Source organism: Choloepus didactylus, chromosome 21 (genome assembly GCF_015220235.1).
Source record: "Choloepus didactylus isolate mChoDid1 chromosome 21, mChoDid1.pri, whole genome shotgun sequence".
Taxonomy (NCBI): domain Eukaryota; kingdom Metazoa; phylum Chordata; class Mammalia; order Pilosa; family Megalonychidae; genus Choloepus; species Choloepus didactylus.
The window spans coordinates 40670401-40692503 of record NC_051327.1 but is presented as its reverse complement, the minus strand read 5'-3'; the positions used below and the strand labels follow the sequence as shown (position 1 = coordinate 40692503).

Sequence of the window (22103 nt, the reverse complement as noted above, 5' to 3'; positions counted from 1 at the left end):
CAGGAAGAATGAGGCCAGCCCTTGCCGCGAGCTCATTTTCCAGCAGGCAGACAGTTACCCCGGAGTGTGGCAGACGGGGTACCCAGAGCCCACGGTTTTCCTAGAATGAGGCAGACGGGTTTGGCGTGGTGGAGAAATGAGTTCAAATCTTGACATCCAGACTTCTTGGCTCTTGGCCTCTCTGATCCTCAGTTTCTTTATCTGTGAAGTGGCGACAGGAGGGGTCGGAAGTTGTGATAAGATCATGCATTTGGCAATAGCCAAGTCACTGATAACACCTTTATCTTCTTCACTGGGGAGTGAAATCAACAGGAATTGGTGACTAATTGGGTAGAGGCAGGGCCAGGGGTGGAAAGGGAACAGATATTCACTGTGCTCCATGGCTGTCATCTCTTCACTGTTGAGCACCTACTGTGTCCACCCTCTTTGCCTCACACAGTCCCTTGGTGGAGGCTTAGCACCCACTGAGGGGAAAAGCAGAGGGTGTGGGGCCTGCCGGGACGCAGCCGAGGCCTGAGACCCTCCCGCACGGCGCCAGCCCCGCCGTGGACCGGAAGCCAGAGTGACCCGGGGCAGATCGCTGGGGCCTCAGGCGCCCTCCTGCGGGGGGGAGGTGGGGGGAGAGTTGTAGAGGGTTGATGGGAAAGGATATCAGAAGCGCCTAGATTCCTACTTTTTAAATTTCGTTTCAAGGTAATCTCGGTACTGCCCCTACCCCCCAGACTCCTGCGCCTTTTCGATCGCCCAGGTGAGGGCCGGGCGGGGGTGGGCGCGACCGTGCATCGTCCCCAGCGCACCTGCTCGGTGGCCGCACCTGCTAGGCGCCTCCGGCCCGCCCCCCACTCCCCACCCCCGGGTCTCCCGGGCCGGGTTCAACGTCCTGCTCCCCGCGTCCGACCGCCCCCCACTCCGCGGGCCCCGCACTCCCCTTCGCCGGCCGAGGACGCCCAGCCCGCCCAGCCCGCAGGCGGCAACGCGGGGCCCGGCGCGGCCCTGGGAGGTGAGGCCGTGGGCGGGGCGGGGCGGGGCGCCCAGGTTCGGACCCCGCGGGGCGGCGGCACTTGGCGGCCGGCGCGTCCCCCCCCTTGCTGCCCTCCGATGGGTCCGCGGCCCCCGCGCCTGCCCGCGCTGCTGCTGCTGCTGCTGCTGCTGCTGCTGCCGCTCCTGCCGGGCCCGGGACCCCGAGCAGGTGAGTGGGGGGCCGCCCCCTCCGGGGACCCCCGCGGCCCCCAGCCCCTCCCCAACCCTCCCTAGGAACCCAGGAGCCCTGCCTCCCCACCCATTGGGGCAAGGATTCCAGCTCTCCTGCCCTTCCCAGGGTCCGGAGCCCTACAGCCCCAGCCCTCCCTCGGGATGCCCACCCACTCCTTCCTTCCCTTCCCAGGGGGCTGGAGCCCTCTCCCCCTGCCCTCCCCAACTCGTGCTCACTCACCTCGCCAGGGACCCAGGACCTTCCCCTCACGCCCCCTGGGCTGGAGCCTCTCAGCCACCTGGAGCTCTCCCCAGCCCCCCAGGCCTGGGGCCTGAGGCGAGACCACCTGGTGGACCTGCTACTGAGAGCCACAGGGCAGCAGGGGCCAGCCTTAGGGGAACACGTGGTCCCCTTCTCACCCAGCCCTGGGGGGGCCTCCAAGGGAGCCACTTCTGGGGTGCGCAGACAGAGCACTCACAGGGAAATATCCAGACACATCAAGCACCGGGTCGCACAGGCACAGACACTCCAGACGCACCTGGGCACACAGGTGAGGGGTCTCCAAACACACTCACACCCAGACCCACGCTGCAGACATGGGCAGAGACACCCTGAGGGGCACACACATATGCATACGGACAGGAACACAGACACACACATGCAGACACAGCGAGGAGCACACCCACAGAAATTCACACTCAGGAACCCCCAAAGAGGTGGCAGATTCACACACAACCAACAAAAAGATACAAAACCCAGATGTTCCAGCAGAAACACAAGTGGCGCACACAGATAGGTACAGACGCACCCAGGTTTGCACAGCTGATATACTCATTCACTGACAGCCACACAAGGCATACAAAGAGACACAGAGAAGAGCCACCAAAGACAGCCCACAGGGACAAGCTCACACACTTACAGGCACACCCAGAAACATGCACGCAGAACCATTGCTAAGGACACACATACTCCCGGATCCGGACACCCAGGGTCACACACACACACACACACACACACACACACACACGGGCCCACAGGAAACCCAGGTGGCCCCGGCACTCCCAGCAGTGGCCGCCACGGGCGAGCGGGGCAAACAGACCCTGGCGTGACCTGCCCCACCTCAGCTGGCACGGAGGGAGTGTTTCCCTGGTTCCCGACCCAGTGCTGGTGTCCGTCCCATGCCGGGCCCTCCTGGGGGCTGTGCCCAGGGCCATTAGATGCCAGGGAGAGGTCAGCTCAGGGTGGGAGGCAGCTCTAGGGTCAGTTTTGGGGGCAGAGTTGGGGCTAGGGCCCTGTCAGGGGGTGCTTAGAGTGGGGTGGCCGATGGTCAAGATCAAGGGGTGTTTCCTGGGTGTCCACCCTGTGCAGCGGTTATGGGGCTCTGCCCGGGCTGGAGCGGGTGCCCCCACAGGCAGACAGCAGGACCCTGGGGGGTAAGATTCTGCAGGGAAGTGACACATGAGTGGGGGGAGGTCGGGGACATTCCCAGCAGTAGGCATAGGTGATAGGGGTAAAATTCGAGGAGTGGGAAATGATTCCAGGGGTGTGGAATGGAGGGTCCACACGTGGGGGTACATAGAGAAAGGATGTGGGAGAGGTGGGAGGGCCTGGCTCCTGCAGGGCCTCGGGGCACAGTGAGACCTCTGAGCATTATCCCAGGGCGGTGGGAGCCACGGAAGGTGTTAGGCAGAGGTGGGGGCTGCTGAGAGAATTTGGCTCCTCCTGGGAGAATTTGTCACCTGGAGAGGAAGCTGGAAGCTTTTACCACTAAAGTTACTTTCACCTTTTTTATCTGTATTTGATTCATTTCTGTTCCACCACACCAGTGTGGTACATTTTACCCTGAGGGAAAAAAGAGGAAACGATTTAGTTTTGGCCAGGACTGTTCAAAAAGTCAGTGTGATGAAAACCTGATTTAAAAAAGAAAAAAGACGAGGAGACACAACAACCAAATGCCATGTATTCATCTCATCTGGGTCCTTAAGCCCGGAGCAGCTGCGAGCAGTCCCGGACTCAGGAGCCTAGGCCTGGGTGTCTTCTCTGCCACTCAGCAGCCCTGCGACCTGGTTCTGGTCCTTTGACTGCTCTTAACCTCAGTTTCCCCATTTGTAAATGGGCAGCAGCTGCCCATGAGGAGCCTGTGACGTTGACGTGAGATGATGTGCCTGCATCCCCTCACTGTTACTGTTGCTGTCGTTGTTGTTGACCGAGCGCCGGAGCATGCACTCGTTGCCCACATCAGCAAGAGGGGCTGCTGGGGGATTCCGGGAGGCCCAGGTTCGGGCAGGGTTTGGAGGCCCCTGAGCCCAAGCAGCAGCTCCCGGGGTGCCCTCCACTGTGTCACCACTGTCACGGGGTAAGGAGGAAGGAGCACTGGATTGGGAGTCAGAAGCTTGGGTAGGAACCACAGCCCAGGTCCTGGTTGGCTGTGTGACTGTGGGGTCATCCTTCCGGGCCTAGGGCCTCCTCTTCCTCGCCTGTCAGATGCAGGGGTCCATCGGTCCACAGGGCTGTACTGGGAGCCAGAGAAATCGCTGGGCCCTGGGGCCTCCCAGTCTGGGAAGAAGCCATGCATGGAATGGATAGTAAGAGGAGATGCAAAGTGCCCTGAGCCCCCCAGGGTCTGGGAAGTGCCCCCAGAGTGGCCCTTCTGGGTGGCAGGGACTTTGTTTAGTTCACCCTGAAGCCCAGTACCCAGCGCAGGGAACTGGATAAACATTTGATGCTTGGCGTGAAATCTCACCAGGGCCGGGGAAGGGCATTTCAGAGAGAGGGACAGGCTGTGCAAAGGCCCTGTGGTGTGATCCCTCACGTGCTGTGGGCCTGCAATCCATTTTCCCTTTTGTGGCTGCCTCAGGGTAATGATAAGCACAGCTAGAACCTGTTCTGTGCATTATCTCACTTAATCCCACAAGGTGAGGTCCAACTTCCACAGAATAGGAAATGGCTGCAGAGCAAAGCTGAGTGACTTGTCCAAGGTCACACAGCCAGGAAGCAGGAGAAGCAGGACCCAAACCCCACCCATCAGGCTGCTGTGGCCGGGCCCTTCGCAGGCAGTTGTCCCCAGGACTGGGTAGGCCCTGACCTGATCCCCTGACCTCTGCTTTCCCCCCAGCCTCCGGGAAGTCGCACGTGCACCGCCGGGGGCTCCTCGAGCTGGCAGGGACCCTGCAGTGTGCTGGCATCCGCTCCCCGCTGGCCTACATGAGCTATGGCTGCTACTGTGGCCTGGGTGGCCGCGGCCTGCCCCGGGACCCCACTGACTGGTGAGTGACAGCTCAGGCCCCCCCACCCTTGGCTGTGAGGAAATCCCCAACACTGAGATCGGGGTTTGGCCCAGGAAGCTCCCAGCAGGCAGGACTGTCTTGCAGGTAAAAGGGCCTCCTAGATCAGTGTGGCCAAGGCACCCAGCCTTGGAGCCACTGACCCCACAGCGGCCAGAGGATGATTGCTCTGCCTCAAAAATAGCACCAAGGTGATCAGGTGCATTGTGTGCTGGGAACTGCACTGAGCACCCCTTGAGTTCCTCACAACAACCCTATTTACAGACAAGGAAACTGAGGCACGGGAAGATTAAGTAACGTATCTAGTGCCCCATGGGGAGAAGAAGCGGTGGCAGGGATTTGACCCCAGACAGCCTGGCTGGGTTCCTGCTTCTAACCCTGGCGCTCTACTGCTGCGTGAGGAGTGCTTTCTGTGTGCAAGGCTGTAGACTTAGATCTTTCTATGACTTTCTCTCATAGCCCCACAGTATCCTTGGAGGCCAGCACGATGCTGTCCTCATTTTATGGCTGAGTGCCCTGAGGCTCAGGGAGGTGTAGCGCCCCCCTGCCCATTTCCACACTGCCAGTGGGTGACAGAGTGCACAGCTTGCCTCCTCTTTCCTAGCTTGGAGGATGTGATGGTGACAAACTGGCCTTTTCTTGCTGCTGAGCCTTTGCCTGTGATCCTCCAGCTGCAGGCCATGCATGCCCTGCCCTCCCGCACACTGGTTGTCTGGCTCTAGATGCAGCTCAGGCATCACCTCCTCCAGGAAGCCCTCCCTGATGCCCGGCTAGACCTGGCACCACCTCTGGGCTCCCCAAATACTCTCTGCTTACCCCACGTCCCAGCACCTCTCCCCATATAGGCAGTGTCTGGTGGGGGCTCCGTGAGAACAGCGTTGGGGTTCTGGCTGACCTCCCTGTGCCCCCACCCAGCTGAGGGCTTGACACAGAGTAGGGGCTGATGGGTGGCTGGAGAAAATACCAGTGAATGAATGAGTGAGTGATTGTCGACTGACAGGTTCCGGGGCCTTGGTGGGTAGGCCTCAGGGCAGTGTTCAAGGATAAGTGTTTAGTGAGGTCCTACCATGTACCAGGCCCTGGGCTGGGCACCGGGGGCCCAGTAGGGACAGGACAGACAGGGGCCTCCCTCAGGGAGCTCTCCATCTGTGCAGAGGCCGGACGTGATTCAGTCTCCTCCCTAACGAGTATCTCATTTTGCTCCACAGAGAAGGTGCCTGGTTTATGAGAGGGTGCAACAAGGAATCCAAGAGGGCCTGGGGAGGTGGGGGGCCAAGACCTCATCCTGGGGTGGGGGTGGGGGCCTGGTGCTTGACCTGAGGCCTAAAAGACGAAGAGTGGGATGAAGTTGTCCCGTGCAGAGGGTACAAAGTGGGCAAAGTCAGGAAGCAGAGGGGCTTGGCCGTTTGGAAACAGAGAGGAGGCCAGTGAGAGTGGGGCGAGTGGGCAGGGGTCAGCCCGCGCAGGGCCTAGACATGAGTGGCAAAGGGACGGAGGTAGCACAGGGCATCCCGCAGATGGGGATTTTCAGGGACAGGGCGTGGGCCAGAGGACGCTGGCCCCTTGGAGGCTCCTGACTCCCCCGTCGCCTGGCAGGGGAAGGTGGAGGGGAGAGGTGCTCTGGCCTCACCCACCTGCTGTCCTGTCGCCTGCGGTCCACAGGTGCTGTCGTCACCACGACTGCTGCTACGCACGGGCCGAGGCGGCCGGCTGCAGTCCCAAGATGGAGCGCTACGACTGGCAGTGTCAAGACAGGCAGGTCCTGTGCGGTGAGTCCCAGCACCACCCGCGCCCACCACCCCGAGCATCCCGGGCATCCTGGCAGAGCCAGGCGACTTCTGTCCCTTGCTATAATAACTTAGTGTTGCTTCTAACTCTCCATAGACCACCCCTAGTGTTCACCTGATATAAGTGATCTTTAACACTGAGCACTTAAAAAAGAAAAAAAAAAACTACCTGTTCAGTGTCTATCAAAAAGGAAAAAGATAGAAATGATACCGGGTATAAAAAACCTAACTATCCATCAGAAAGGTGTTATGTTAATAAACCCACGATGCCTCCACAGTGTGGAATACATGGCAACCTGCATATAAGGTAAGGTAGAACCAGATGCTGATGTGGAAAGATGTGTGGGAGAAAAAAAAAAAAAAACAGACCAACTTGTTGAGTACATCATCATTTGTGTTAAAAAGCAGAAACCAGAAATTTACAAAATAGCACCATACTTCTTTGCATGGCTTTATAGACATATGCGAAGCTCAGGAAAAGATGTGTAAGAATACACTCCAAAGTGAGGATGGCTGTGTCTCTAGGTACAGAATAAAGTCGAGGGAAGTGGTGGTGAAAGGGGACTTCATGTTCTGTGTATTGTTTTCATTTTTTAAAAAGAGACCATCTTCAGGAATTACATGTGAATTAAAAGCTGAGAAGAAAAGCAATACACAGCCAGGAGTACTGATGTCTGCAATTTACTTTAAAATGCATTAAAAAAAATAATAAGATGGACAGTTAGAGGGATAGAGGGAGGGACCGATGAAGAAGTAAGTGATAAAGGAAAGTGTTAATGTTGGGATCTGCATGGTGGATATATAGATGCTCTTGGGAGAATTCTTTTATCTCTCCTGGGTGTTTGAAAATTTTAACAATAAAATGTCAGAAAAAAAAATGGAAAATAAAGGAAAGCCCCATCCCTTCATTTCCTCACCTCCAGCCCCATAGGGAGCCCTTCTCAGGCTGGGGCTGGCTCCTCTTGGCCTGGTGGGTGGAGAGCAGGGTCCTTCCTCCCTGTGGCTGACCCAAGAGGGACCGGCCAGGGCTCTGGGGCTAGCCTGCCCCACACAGCAGGGGACCCCAGGAAACACCTTCCTCCCTAGACCACTGTCCCTTCTCTAAAAATGGGCTGGAGGCCCTTGGGCTGTGTTGGCTGGCAGATGTTTTATTTTACCTGCACACTGCTTGGAAGAGCATTTTGAGCCAATATTTAAAAAATCATTCTATTTTAGAATCACCAAGGATTCTAAAAAAGAAATGGCAACTGAATACAGTCATGATTATGACCTGGGTCCTTTTATTGAAAAAGATATAACTGGGACAATTGGTGAAAGCTGAATGGAATCTGGAGATTTGATGGAAGTGACATATCAGTGTTATTTTTTACTTTTGATGGTTATGTGGGAGAGTCTTACTGGTTGTAGGGACAAACACTAACATAATTCGGGATGGTGGGACACAAGTTTGCAACTTAGTTGGAAATAGTTCGGGGGAAACAAGGAGAGGAAGGGGAATATAGAGCAATGATGGGAAACATTAACATTTGGGAATATTGATGAGAAGTAAACAGAAATTCTTTGTACAGTTCTTGCAACTTTTCTATAAGTTTGAAATTATTTCAAAATTAAAGGTAGAAAAAATCAGTCTAGTTCACATTTTTAAAATGTCAGAATTTTTGAATTTCTAGTTTCCCTTGGAAAACTAAGGCTCAAACATCAGACCCACATGGCAGTAATTGGCTGGAGGTGAGAGAAGCTGCCCTTGGATTCAGGGCCTGTGCCCACCCCCCTGCCCCAGTCCCCACCATGCCCTATCGTCCATCTGACATTAAGATCAAGTGTCAATTACCATATTTTCTTACCTTTGCATTACTGATTTTGTTATGGAAAAGAGATATTTCTAACAAAACTAGGAAAACAGAAAGTAAACCGAAAGGCTGTATGTTTGAAAGAAAAGGGGAGTGAGCTATGTATTTGTCAAAATGGAGAGTGCTGCTGAGTTTGATGGACCCCCTTTGCTTTTCTCATTCACACTGAGTTTGTGAGTCCTGGCCCAGTGGTCAATGGCCCATCAGTGATTCAGATTTAGACAAATTTTGGATTCTCATGCGTGGCCTTGCGCAAGCCCTATTGCCTCGGACCCTCGGTTTCCTCATCAGTAAGTTGGGGACAGAAATCAGGCCCACTTGTCCTGGGGGCACAAGGACCATGACATTGTGTGTCATGCTTAGTAAATGTCGTTAAATGTCTCTTGAAGAAATGACCCACCCCAGAACCTCCAGGGAGAATGACAGTCTGCTGTATCCCCCCAAGTGTGGGGTGTGTGAGCCACAGGATTTGGGGAAGTATATGAACACTTAAATAATCCTGAGCCTAGCAGCAGAAAGTTATTTCTCTTTCAGTTCTTTTAATCCTTCTAACCACCCTGGAGGAGAAAGTCTCAGTTTGGTGCCTCTTTAGCTTTCACTCCTCTTTAGCAGTTGCTGCTCCTTTTTTAACAAAGAGTCTTCCAAACTTTGCCAAGAACAGTTTCTAAACCTTCATTCAATTCTGTCATTTAGAAAATTCTTCCTTCCTGTCTTTCTCTATCTAGCTAGATTTATTTCTAACCACAGCCATATGTATTTAATGAGGATAATTGGCCCATAATCCATTCTAACACAATAATATCCGTTTCATGCCACCAGCCACTTAACAAAAGAAAATGAAAAGAAAAAAAGCAAAAAACAAAAGAACAAAAGGAAAACAAAACTGCAGTTAGAAATGGCGAGTCTCTCAGTGCAACCTTGGAATTTAAAACAAAGCAATGAGAAAAGGAGGGAGGCACTAGTTTTAAGATTCCCTTCTGACAATGGTGTTTTCCCATGTACAGTTTCCTTTCAGAAATAAATTTAACTCAAAAGCCACCTCAATTTAGAGAAAAACAGGAAGCGAGGAAATAGAGGCCAAATGGAGGCAAGTCTGGGGTCTGGGGGCCACGGTGCTGCCTTGTCCGAGGAGCCGGCAGTGACCCGGGGAGGACTGGGGGGCCCGTGGACAGAACAGCCGGGGGCAGGATGGACGGCCGCTTCTCTTGCCGGAGACTCGCCCTCTCTGAACCTCAGTTTCCCTTACCTGGAAGATGGGTGCTGCGCAGATGAAAAAAAGGTTTGGAAACTGCAGTGTGCTAAGCGGAGTGGAGGGATTGGCTGGGGCTCCCTCCCTGCTGCCCTCCTCCCTCTTCCCATCCTGGTCCAAGCTCTCTGCTCACTGTTCCCTCCACTAGAGAGGACCGAGCATCCGAGCATCCGAGCACCTGAGCACCCAGCAGGTCTCCTCTGGGAAATCTGCTATGGAGGGAAGGAGGCTCTCCTAAGGCTGACCAGCAGGATGTTTCCAGATATGCATGGATTTCCAGTCACATCATCAGTATCAATCATTAGGACTCGGCCACAAGTTGCATCAGAGCAAAGCTGAATTAATATGGACATGCAGTATCTCATTTAGAGATGGGGAAACTGAGGCCCAGGGAGAGGAAGTGGCGTGCCAAAAATGGTGGTGGTGTGCCCACTCCAAGGCGCACTCCCTATTCCAAACTTCTCCCCTCCGGTGTGAGTAGAGAAGAGGTGAAATGGGGTCTGAACAGAAAATCTGTTAGTGATCTTTTTCTCCTTCCTCCAACCTGCGTGTTCCACTTGGGCCTAACCACGAGAAAACAGTGTTCGTGAAATATTTCTTAGTGTGTTTTCTGGTGGAGTCCTTGCCTGTTTTCAGAACTCCCCTCCCTGAATCAAATGAAAGGAACTGAAAGAACCAAAATATCTACTATGCACTTTTGGCTAAAAATATTCTGTTTGGAGATATTCTGAGCATACTTGTGTATTTTTTTGTTTGTTTTTTTAATGACAGGTTTGGCCCAGTTTCCATTTATGGGCCTGACTTAAATATTAAAATTTTTAGAAGCCTATAATAATATTTACCTGTGGGCCTCAAATAATTTATATAATATAATATTTACCTGCGGGCCTCAAGTAAGTGTGATGAGCACACCACTTGACCCTTGGGAGCTATTTTTCCTTTCGAGTTTTTATTCTCCTTGAACAATGTTGTGCCATCGGGTTCCTGAGGCCACGGAGCAGCGGGACCAAGTCGTGCCTTTGCGAGAACCTCGCTTGCCTGGGGAGGAGGGGAGGGTGGTACGGGAAGGAGAGACAGGCATTGAGTCAGGAGTTTCTGGTGTGGAGTCCTGGTCTAGCCCTTCCCAGCTCCGTGACCTTGGACGAGTTACTGACTTCCTCTGAGCCTTACTCTCCTCATCTGTAAAATGGGAATAATAAAACTTAGCTGCTGGGGTTGTGTGAGAGTTGGAAATAATGTGTGGCTTTTCTACGTGCTTTCAACAAATACTCTTGAGAGTCCACTCCACCCTGGGCTCCATGCTTTGTGGTCAGTGGTGGGAGAAACAGAGCAGCAGGCCCTGCAGTGTAGTCAGAGCAGACAGACAGACAGCAGATGGGAAAACACATGGTGGGAGGGCCAAGTGCTTTGATCAACATGCTGTTGAAAAATACAGCAGGTGGAGTTCTGATCCCTGCTATGACGTGGGTGAACCTCAAAAACGTTATGCTGAGTGAATGAAGCCAGGCAGAAAAGGACACATATTGTATGATTCTGTTTCTGTGAAACATCCAGAATAGGTCAATTCAGAGAAACAGCAGGTTGGAGGTTGCCAGGGGCTGGGGGTTTTGGGGGATGAAGAGTGACTGCTGATGGGTACAGGTTTCTTAATGGGGTGAAGAAAATGTTTTGGGACTAGATAGAGGTGGCAATTGCACAACACTGTGAACATGCTAAGTACCACTGACTGATCATAATCTTTAAATTTGTTAAAATGGTGAATTTTAATTTATGTGAATTTTACTTTGATTTTTAAAAAGTGAGATCAAGATGGCGGAATGAGAAATGTAAGGGCTCCATCCTCCCCCAGAAGCTTTGAACAACCAGCAAGAACTGGCAGAAACATCTTTCTCAAACATCTTTCATCTTTCTATGAAAATAGTCAAAGGATTGCAGTAATGGGGTGAGCACCAAATCAAGAAAAATGCAACTTAAAGCAGCAGCATCTCGTGGTGCCCTGGTTGGCCCCTTCTCTGTCCCTCACTGGCTCGGCCCAGAGTTGGCCCTGTGCCCCCACTGTGGGTTTCCAGAGGGAGCAGAGTAACCGTCAGACACGTACTGACGGGAGCATGTATGTTTGGCCTAATCTGCCTGGTGGCAGCCTGAGGGACTGAGTCAGGGTATTCATCACAGGCTCGCAACCCCAGAACTTGCCCTGCATGTAGAAGGCAGCTCACAGAGCTCTCCTACAGAACATGTGGGAGAGCAGTCAAGTGGTGTTGCCTGGGACAAGGGCTGGCTGGTTATATAGCACAGACCCTACAATGCCCTGACCTTGAGGGGACTATTTCCTAGGAAAGAGGGGACATTTGTATCCATGGTAATGGGGGAAAGTCCAGGGACAAAGACACATGCCCAAGACAAGATACATGTGCATAAAGTATCAAGGAGGCCCCTAACTTTAGGCCTTGAGTTATTTCTCTTAACTCATTGTATGGATAAGCTCTGTAGGAGAGCACTTGCACAGGTCAATCTGTAAAGACAGGGAAAGGTGTTTTCTGTTTTTCCTTCTTTGTGTGTGTGTGTGTGTGTGTGTGTATTAACTCCTGGTATTGCACTGAAGGAAAGCTCTTTTATAGACCTAGCTGGATTCAAGCTTAAGCAACAGATTCCTCAGAGGCTAAATTCTAGTGATGACACATTACAATATCAAAATGTCCAGGTTTCAACAAAAGATTACAAAATATATAGAGAAACAGAAAGCAACAGCCCAAGCAAAGGAAAAGATTAAAGCATTAGAGACCATCAGTGAGAAGGATCAGACCTGGGACATACTACACAATGACTGTTTTTAAAAATGGTCCTTTATATACTCAGAGAGCTAAAGGAAATCAGGAAAACAACAGATGAACATATAGAAAATATTGATAGAGAGATGGAAATTATGAAAAGGAACCAAACAGAGTAGAAAACCACAGTAACAGAAATTCAGGCTTCCCTAGAGGGGGATCAACAGCAGTTTGGAGCTGGCAGAAGAAAGAATCCATGAACTTGAAGCTAAGACAATTGAAATCACCTAGTCTGAGGAGCAGAAAGAAGAATGAAGAAAAGTGAACAGAGCCTGAGGAACCTATGGGACAATTTAACCAATATATACATTGTGAGAGTCCCAGAAAGAGAAAAAAGAAAAAGAAAAAGGGGCCAAGAGAATATTCAAAGAAATAATGCCTAAGAACTTCCCAAATGCAATGAAAGACATGCAAGAAGCTCAATGAAGGGGATAAACCCAAATCAACTCATGCCACAACATACTATAATCAAACCACCAAATACCAAAGATGAAGAGAGAATTCTGAAAGCTGCAAGAAAGGAAGCCTCAGTGAGATTAAGTGGCTATTTCTCATCATAAACCATGGAGGCAAGAAGGCAGTAGGATGAAAACAAAACATTGCCAGCCAAGAATTCTATAACCAGCAAAATGACCTTCAAAAATAAGGGATATGGAGGTAGTATTCATGATCTGCCTAAGGTTATATCGACTGAGGAACAGAATGGTGAACTGTGGTGTATGCATACAATGGAATACTGAGTAACTATGAGAAGGAGTGAAGCTGTGAGACACGCAAAGAGGTGAATGGATCCTGTAAACAGTATTCTGAGTGAAGTACGCCAGAAACAAAGGCAAACACTATAATGCCTCACCAGTATGGACTAATTACAATGTATAAACTCAGAATTGAATCTTAGAGCACAGCTTAACAGGGGAACGCTTATTGTAATGGCCCCTAGATTGTAAGCTCTTACAGCTGTCACATCTATTCCTGAAGTGTAATGGTTATCTCCAAACTCGGAGATGCTGATCCCTTTGTCTATAACCTGATCGGTCTCTGGAACTTTAGGTATCTGTGTGACACCTGAAACTCAAAGCTAGCGCTCAGCAGATATGAATGTCAGTATTAGCGCATACAGCAACTGTTTAAAATGCTGAAAAAGAGCCCAGACTTCAATTAGAGATATGAATGAGGCAGATTTGGTTAGGACTAAGACAAATCAGGCCAAAGGGTAAAGGATAATACTGACTGTGTTTTAAAACTTCAACTTTCTTGTGAGACCAATGGAAGAGATGTTTCTTTGGTGTAGGATTTATATTTTCTGTAGTATACTGAACAATTTAACTTGTACAGCTTGTTCAAACATCATAATTACATGGAACTTTGAACAGGAAGTGAGATCTGGTAGGTTTGTACAGGTTAGTGTGTAATAGCGACACATCCCAAAGTAATTTGGTCAGAGAATAAAAAAATATATGCAGGCCCCCCCTGAGAAACTGGGGGAAAATGCAGAAGTGTTGGACTTCCTCACCTGTATGGTTGTTGATATTCTCGCAAACATTGAGGACTGACAGTTTGATGTGCCGAATCCTCTATCTTGGGGCCTGCTCTTATGAAGCTCATTACTACAAAGGAGAGGCTAAACCTGCTTATAATTGTGCTTAAGAGTCTCCCCCTGAGTGCCTCTTTGTTGCTCAGATGTGGCCGTCTCTCTCTCTCTAGCTAAGCCACCTCGGCAGGTGAACTCACTGCCCTTCCCCTATGTGGAACCTGATTCCCAGGGGTGTAAATCTCCCTGACAATGCAGGATATGACTCCTGGGGATGAACCTGGACCTGGCATCGTGGGATTGAGAACATCTTCTTGACCAAAATGGGGATGCAAAATGAAACAAAATAAAGTTTCAGTGGCTGAGAGATTTCAAATGAAGTTGAGAGGTCACTCTGGTGGGCATTCTTATGCACTATATAGATAACCCTTTTTAGGTTTTAGTGTATTGGAATAGCTAGAAGTAAATACCCAGTAGCCCTGACTCTTGAAGACGATTGTATAACTATGTAGCTTATAAGGGGTGACAGTGTGATTGTGAAAGCCTTGTGGCTCACACTCCCTTTATCCAGTGTATGGATGGATGAGTAGAAAAATGGGGAAAAAAACTAAATGAAAATAGGTGGAAGGGGGGGGATGATTTGGGTCTTCTTTTTTACTTTTATTTTTTATTCCTATTTTTATTCTTTCCAGTGTAAGGAAAATGTTCAAAAATAGATTGGGGTGATGGATGCACAGCTATATGATGGTACTGTGAACAGTTAATTGTACACCATGAATGATTGTATGGTGTGTGAATATATCTCAATTAAACCGATTTTTAAAAAAAATAAAGGAGAGAAGACATTATTTTTCTGGCCTGTGAAATGAGTTTACGCACGGAATGAGACAGGCAGCCCCAGCGGTAACTGCAGGAAGCAGCTGGGATGCTGCAGATTTAAAACACGAAGACACTTAGCTCCAGAGAGATGAAGTGACTAGTCCAAGGTGACACATCAGAGGAAAGCACTATCTTGTGGGTATGTAAGTGAATTCCATACCACCCCTTTTACAGATGAAGCCTTGAGATATTGAGCAACTGGGAATAGTCACTGCCCCACCCTCTGGAGCCTCACACATGACTCTTCTCCCACTCCAGTGACTGCAAGTTGGTTAAAGAGTTTACGAGTTTGGGAAGGTTGGATGGAGTGATTGTGCACCTGTTGGGCAGTCTCTGGCCTGGTCACCTGGGCTGTGTGAAAGACTTAAAGCCTCAGGATTGTTCCTGTGCTAGATAAGCTCTGAAACCCAGCAGCACCAGTCTCCAAGAATAACAGCCACTTTCATTCCTCTGCCCCGTCATGTGGACGTCCTTTTTCTCAGCATGAAGAAATTAGAAGAGTCATCGCCCAGATATCCCTCAAGATTGAGGGAAAATTATCAAATGAGAGGGAGGAATTGTAACTGAGAAGTTAGGATTCAAGGGCTGATTATGATTACTGAGTCATCTAGATCTTCCTTTTTACTTTCTGGTTTATTAGAGTAGACAGAGGGAAACACCTGAAACCTGAACTGTAATCAGCTGCCTTGATCTCTGATAGCGATTTTGTAGCCTTTATCTTGTGCCCTTGTGATTGTAAAAACCTTGTGACTGAACTTCGCTTGTGCCCATTTATCTAGTTTTACGACTTTAAAGCCTTATGATCTCTTAGAAAAACAAAAGAAATGAGCTAAGATGAAACACTCTTACATTTAAACCCAAACAAGTATCAATCATCAAGTCATAGTTGCTTAGAGGATATATAAAGAGTGAAATCTGAAAAGTTTTGTTGAGGGGGAAAAAATATGCACAGTTGGTGTGCAAAGCCTTTAACACATTTTGTTTAAACAACACATCTTACCATATGTTGATAAGGAACTAGTTGAGTAAATTATGGTAGATACAGCCATATTATGCAACTATGAAAAAGAATGAGATAGATAGATGATAGATAGATAGATAGATAGATAGATAGATAGATAGATAGATAGATACAGATAGAAAGAAAGTAATATAGACCAATCTCCAAGATCTGTCATTAAGAGGAAAGAAAAGTAAGGTGCACAACAGTGTTTGTGGTAGCTAGTATTAGTGTGTATATGTATGTATATGATAGAAGGGGGGGGCTATGAATATTTGTGTATACCCAGAATATCTCTGGGAGGTTTTTTACCCATATGGACATTGCCTCTTATAAATGTTTTTAACAGTATGTTGCCTCACCCTATGAATGTGATACTGGAAAAAAAAAAAATGAAAGAGAAATTGGGACATTCCTAGATAAACAAAAACAGAGGGAGTTCATCACCACTAGACCCATCCTACAGGAGATGCTGAAGGGAGTTCTATGGGCTGAAAGGAAAGGAGAACAGACAATACAAAGCCACATGAAGAAATAAAGATCCCCAGTAAGGGTAACAACATGGGGAAATATAAATACCAGCACTATTGGACTTTTGGTTTGTAACTCCACTTTTTACTTCCTACATGATCCAAAAGGCAAATGCATAAAATGTCGTGATAAATGAGTGGTTTTGGACTCATACTGTATGAACATGTAATTTCTGACAAGGACTTCATAAAGGTGTGTGGGGTTGAGGGGTTTAGGCACGTAATCTGTATATACTATTGAAATTGAGTGGGTATCAAAGCAAATGAGATTGTTATAGATTTAGAAAGCTAAATTTAAGCCCCATTGTAGCTACAAAGAAAATATTGCAGAATATGCAAGCTCGTAGATAAAGTGGAGTACAGGTTGCCAGGGCCAGGGGCAGGGGGAATGGGTAGTTAATGAATAATGGGTGTAGGGTTTCTCTTTGGGGAGATGGGAAAATTTTAGTAATGGGAAGTGCTGAGGGTACTGCAACATGTGGATGTGATTAGTTCCACTGAGTGGTATGGTGGGCAGCAGTTGAGATGGGCAAGTTTATGTTGTATATATGTTTCCAAAATTTAACAACAAAAAAGAGCAACTAAAGAGACAATGACAATTAAATGTAATACATCATCCTGGATGGAATCTAGTAAGAGAGGAGAAAAGGCTCATAAGGACGTTATTGGAAATATGAAAAAACTGGAATATGACTGTGAGCTTTATATCAATATTAAATTTCTTAAACTTGATAATTGCACTTAAGGTGGTTATCTAAGTGAATATCCTTGCTCTTGGGAAATGTACATGGCAGTATTAAGTGTTCAAGAGTGACACATGCTTATGCTTCCAGGACTCCCGTCACTTCGATTCATTTGGACCACTGCTGAACAGGATATAGTAGATCCTGTTCGCATATGAGTCCACACTTGAACTGATTCAAAGGCTCCTATTTACAAACGGGATCACATCCACAGGAAGGCAGATTAAGAACATGTTCTTTTGTTCGGGTACATGATTTAATCTACCACAATATGTTTTTTCTGATTCAAACCTAATATATGCTTGTCGTAAAAATATTCAAACATAACAGAAATATAACATAGAACCTTATTCATGTTCAAAACATATTCACCATTATTTACTAATTTCTGTTAAAAGTTTGGCATCTCTTTCTCCAGATTTTTTTTCAGGGTGTGTGTGTGTGTGTGTTTTAACATAGTTACATATTTACTGCAATAATCCGATCATACTGGCTCTATTTTATAATCTTCCTTTTTATTTTCCACTGTGCACTGTGTCTTGGACCTAGAGTCCACCTCATTCTTTTAAAGCTAGATGGTAGCCTGTGGAAGGGTTCACAGCCTTGGCACGATTGACATTTAGGGCCGGGTTAAGTCTTCATTGCAGGGGATTGTGCTGTGCGCTGTAGGAGGTTTGCAGCACCCCTGGCTTCCACCCACTAGATATCAGGACTGCCCATCAGTGGTGACAATCAAAAATGCCTCCAGACACAGTCGAATGTCCCCCTGAAGGCGCACTAGCCTGCAATGGAGGACCCCTGGTCTGTGGCCTGAATGTACCGTATCTGACCACTTCCCCATCCATGTCTATATAGGGTTGCAGAGAACATCACTGTTCATAAACCTTTGTGCATGTGTGAGAGGTTTTTAGCGTCAAGTCCTAGAATTGCACATCAGAGTGTTTGAGACACCTCTAGAGTTTATGTGAGAGGGGACACCCCAAAGGGAGTTTAGGGGCCTTATTGTGAAGGGACATTTGCATGACAAGGAAAGTTTCTCAAAACGTAAATTGTTGTTTCTTTGTGGAAGCTGGAGGTGGGGGGGGAGGGCAGATGAAAATTAGAGAGGGGGCGGGGCCTAGAGTTGCCACCAGCCGCCCCGCCCCCTCCAACCAATAACGTAAATTAATCCTTTGAATAGTAATGGAAGGTTTTATTAAATGTTGTTAATAAAATTGATTTTTTCAGCATGAGAAAAATCCAGCTCAGAGTAGGACAGTTGGTTAACATTTTGGTGGGTTTCCCTTAATTTTAAAAAATAGGGCAATAAATTTGGCATTCCTTAGTTTTGTCCTAAGTCTAAACTGTTTCCCACACCATTAAAACAATTAAACAATCCTCGGTTATGAACAGGAGCTGTGTGAGTGGTGACTTGACAGCCTGTTCTCCACTGTGCCACGGGAGGGGTTGATATGGGGGGGAGAAGGCAGGAGGGAGGAGGGAGGAGGCAGGACGGAGGAGGGAGGGGGGAGGAGGCTGAGCCGGATCCCAGCCCTGGGCCCTCACACCTTCCTGGATCTCTGGCCTGTAATCCTGAGAGGACCCTATCATGCGACGACCCCCCAGACCCTCTCCCGGGACCTGGCCCCATGTAACTGCTCAATAAATACCAGCTCCCGTGATTGCCACTTTTATTATTATCCATTTAAAGGATTTTAACTGAGGCAGTTTGCAGAGTGTTTAAACACCAACTTTTGGAGTTGGGGATGTTTGTGTTTGTTCCCCCCTCCCCCCACCATGCCACCAAATAATTTTCCTCAAGGTGTCAGAAGCTCAATAAAAGAATTTAAGTGAGAAAGGCTTTCGCTTTCACTCCTCTATTAATTTTTCCAATTGGACAAGGAGGAAGCATCAGTTTTGTGCTGGTCTAACTAAAACCAAGACACCTCCATTTGCAGCCTTCTGGCAGGCAATGGCATGTGACTAGAATTTAATACTAGAACTTTATCTTTGCTGCCTTTCTATCTTTTCCTTCCTTCCTTCCTTCCTTCATTTCTTTTTTCCTTTCTTTCTTTTTGGTGGTTGTTTTGTTTGCTTTTTCAGCTTAGTTGATTTATTGGTTAAACTCTCTTTCTAAAAGTGTAATTATCAGGCATTATTAGCAACATATATAATGCTTATCAGAAGTAAAAGTAACAGGGGACAAGAGTCCGAGTGTGTTCAATTCAATTATGTTATCATTCTACTTCGAAGTTTGCTTTTTTTTAAAATACAATTTTATTGAGATATAGTCACATACCTTACTTATAATCATCCACAGTGTACAATCAACTATTCACAATACCATCATATAATTGTGCATTCATCACCAGAATGAACTTTTGAACATTCTTCTTACTCCCAAAATAATAATAAAATTAAAATAAAAGTTAAAAAAAAACACCCAAAAGATTCCATCTCCCACATCCCACCCTATTTTTTCACTTAGTTTTTGTCCCCATTTTTCTACTTATCTGTCCATACACTGGACAAAGGGAGTATGAGACACAAGGTTTTCACAATCAGAGTCACACCATGGAAGCTACATAGTTATGCAATCATCTTCAAGAATCAAGGCTACTGGGTTGCAGTTCGACAGTTTCAGGTACTTCCTTCTAGCTATTCCAATACACTAAAAACTGAAAAGGGATATCTCTATAGCACATAAGAATGCCCCCCAGAGGGACCTCTCGACTCCATTTGAAATCTCTCAGCCACTGAAACTTTATTTTGTCTCATTTCACTTCCCACTTTAGGTCAAGAAGGTGTTCTCAATCCCATGATGCTGGGTCCAGATTCATCCCTGGGAGTCATGTCCCACGTTGCCAGGGAGCTTTACACCCCTGGGAGTCAAGTCCCACTTGGGCGGGGTGGCAGTGAGTTCACCTGCTGTGTGGGTTTATATGAATTTTTGTTTTTTCCATTTATGGTAGTTGATAGGATGTATTTATTGAAATTTACTTATTTAAATAAATATTTTACTAATATTAAAAAATTTTAATATTTAAATTTTAAAGTTTAAATTAAAAGTTTAGATTAAAAAATTTTAATCAGAAGTTATAATATTAAATATTTAAATAAAAAACATTTAAAGCAACGATGTTGCGGCTGCTGCTGGCCTGGCTGTGTACGTAAGAACCTTCGGGTGACTTGGCTTAGGACGGGGCCTGGAAAGGTGATGGAAAGATGATGGCCATTGGGGGCTGTCCTTGTCACATGGGTGCCCAGGCTCCCTGCCTCCCTGCTCGACACAACCCACCCATCACCTCACCCCTCCTGGTGCCCCCAAGCCCTGTGGAGGTTTTCCGTGTGGGTGTCCTGGGAGGGAAGCTGATGAACTTTCTGACACTCCATCTCCCTGGGATCTCCCAGGAACTTGGACATTTTAAGAGGGGGCCATTAGAGGTTACCTGGCGGCTTTCGGCCGTCAGCTGTTGCTGACTCAGCACCTACTGAATGCTCTGCTTGGTCTCTTTTCCTCTCTTCATCAGCCCTTACACTAAGGTAGGCTCTGTTGGCAACCCCACTTTTCCCTGGAGGAAAGTGAGTCTGCGAAGGGTGAAGAGATGTGTCGAGAGATACACAGCGACTAAATCTGGAACAGGGCTGGTCAACTCCAAGGCCACTGGGCCTCTTGAGTGAATTTGGAAGGATTTAATAGTGTCTTTTTTTTTTTCTTTTTTCATTTATGTGAATAATTTAAAACCTACACTAAAAGGCAGTATGTGGCCCGGTTAAGTGGCATAACCACCGCTCTTAAAGGCATTATACCTTCTCGGTTAATAAGGTATGTCTTGAAGGCCACAAACTTTGCAATGCAAAGGAATGAATCTCTAGTAGTGGAATTCCCAGGATGGAAGGACACATCTTTAGGTGGTGACCCATGCACGATGGAAGGGATAGATAGAATACATGCTCAATCCTAAAAATAAGCTGGTTTTCTTCAAGAAGCATCCAAGAGAAACTTGGAGAAGGGAGGCAGAGAAATGTGGCACTGGTTGAGTGCCTGTCCTGTCCCGGGCCAAGCTCTTGCTGGGCACTTCACCTGTTGTTCTCACTCCGGCTGCCCAGTAGCCCCGCAGAATGGATGATGCCCCCATTTTAAATAGGACTTAGGCTCGGAAAGGTTAGGCAAGTTCGCACAGCTGGGAAGTATCAGAGCAGGCATTCCAAACCCCGGCCTGGCTGATTCCAAGACACCCTCTTATCTAAATGGATCCCCAAGTCAAATAGTTTATTATTGATGTAGAAGAGAAGCCAAAAGTTTGTAAGGACTTTGGACTCTCCATTTGAAAACACTTCCCTGGCAACTTCAATGTCCTTTTCTAAAGGGAGATAACCACCTCCCTCCGGGAGTTTCCTTGTGGATCGAGTTCACGCAATGAACTGGAAAGTGCAACGCAAATGCAATTTATGACTCGTCCTGCCTCCAGCTTTATTGGCTTCCATTGTGTTTATCCTCGAGACTCTGCAGGTCCGTGCCCTAACCTCAGTTTCCCCACTTCTTCCAGGACCGGCAGAGAACAAATGCCAAGAACTCATCTGCAAGTGCGACCAGGAGGCAGCTCACTGCTTAGCCCAAGCGGAATACAACTTAAAGCACTTATTCTACCCCCATTTCTTATGTGAGTGGGACTCGCCCAAGTGTGACTGACTAATCTGACTCGAAATGTCCTTTTGCCCAATGAAATAAAACTCCCTTGTCAGTGATCAACAATGACCTTCAGTTCTCTGCAGGAGGGAACTGAGGCCAAATGATAGTTGGTGAATGTTTGCTTTCTCTGCTGGCCTGGAACTCAGGGCTGGAGCCTGTTTGGTTTCCAGTTTGATTAAGGTCAGAAGCCCCACACCTGTTTCATAAACAGTTCGTGCCTGTCCTGGGTTTGGTAATATTTCTGAGATTCGCCAACCTGCTCCTGACAGTGGGTGGTCAAATATGAACAAACATCTATTTTTTAAGTGCCTGGCCTTTCTCTAGGCTCTGGAACCCAGCAGTAAACCAGATGGCCCCGTGACGTCTGCTCTCTGGAAGCTCATGTGGCAATAAGCTTAAGAAAGAGTTATTTATTCCCCAATCCACTCCACCCTAACTCCAAAATTAAAATGTATTTCTTGATTACAAAAGTAGTACATATTCATTGTTTGTTTTTTAAAGGGAACTATGGAGAAATATAAAGCAGAAAAAAATATCGCCCTCCTTCCCACAATCCAG

At 47.7% G+C, this 22103-nt stretch overlaps 1 protein-coding gene across 1 annotated transcript; it reads left to right on the top strand.

Annotated features, from left to right (window-relative positions):
* Nucleotides 1–1098: 1098 nt before the first annotated feature.
* Nucleotides 1099–21590, top strand: PLA2G10 (phospholipase A2 group X). The gene is made up of 4 exons (XM_037814705.1): nt 1099–1189; nt 4308–4458; nt 6139–6245; nt 21403–21590. The coding sequence occupies exons 1-4, from the start codon at nt 1099–1101 to the stop codon at nt 21543–21545; spliced, it is 492 nt and encodes a 163-aa protein (XP_037670633.1). The 3' UTR covers nt 21546–21590.
* Nucleotides 21591–22103: the final 513 nt, after the last annotated feature.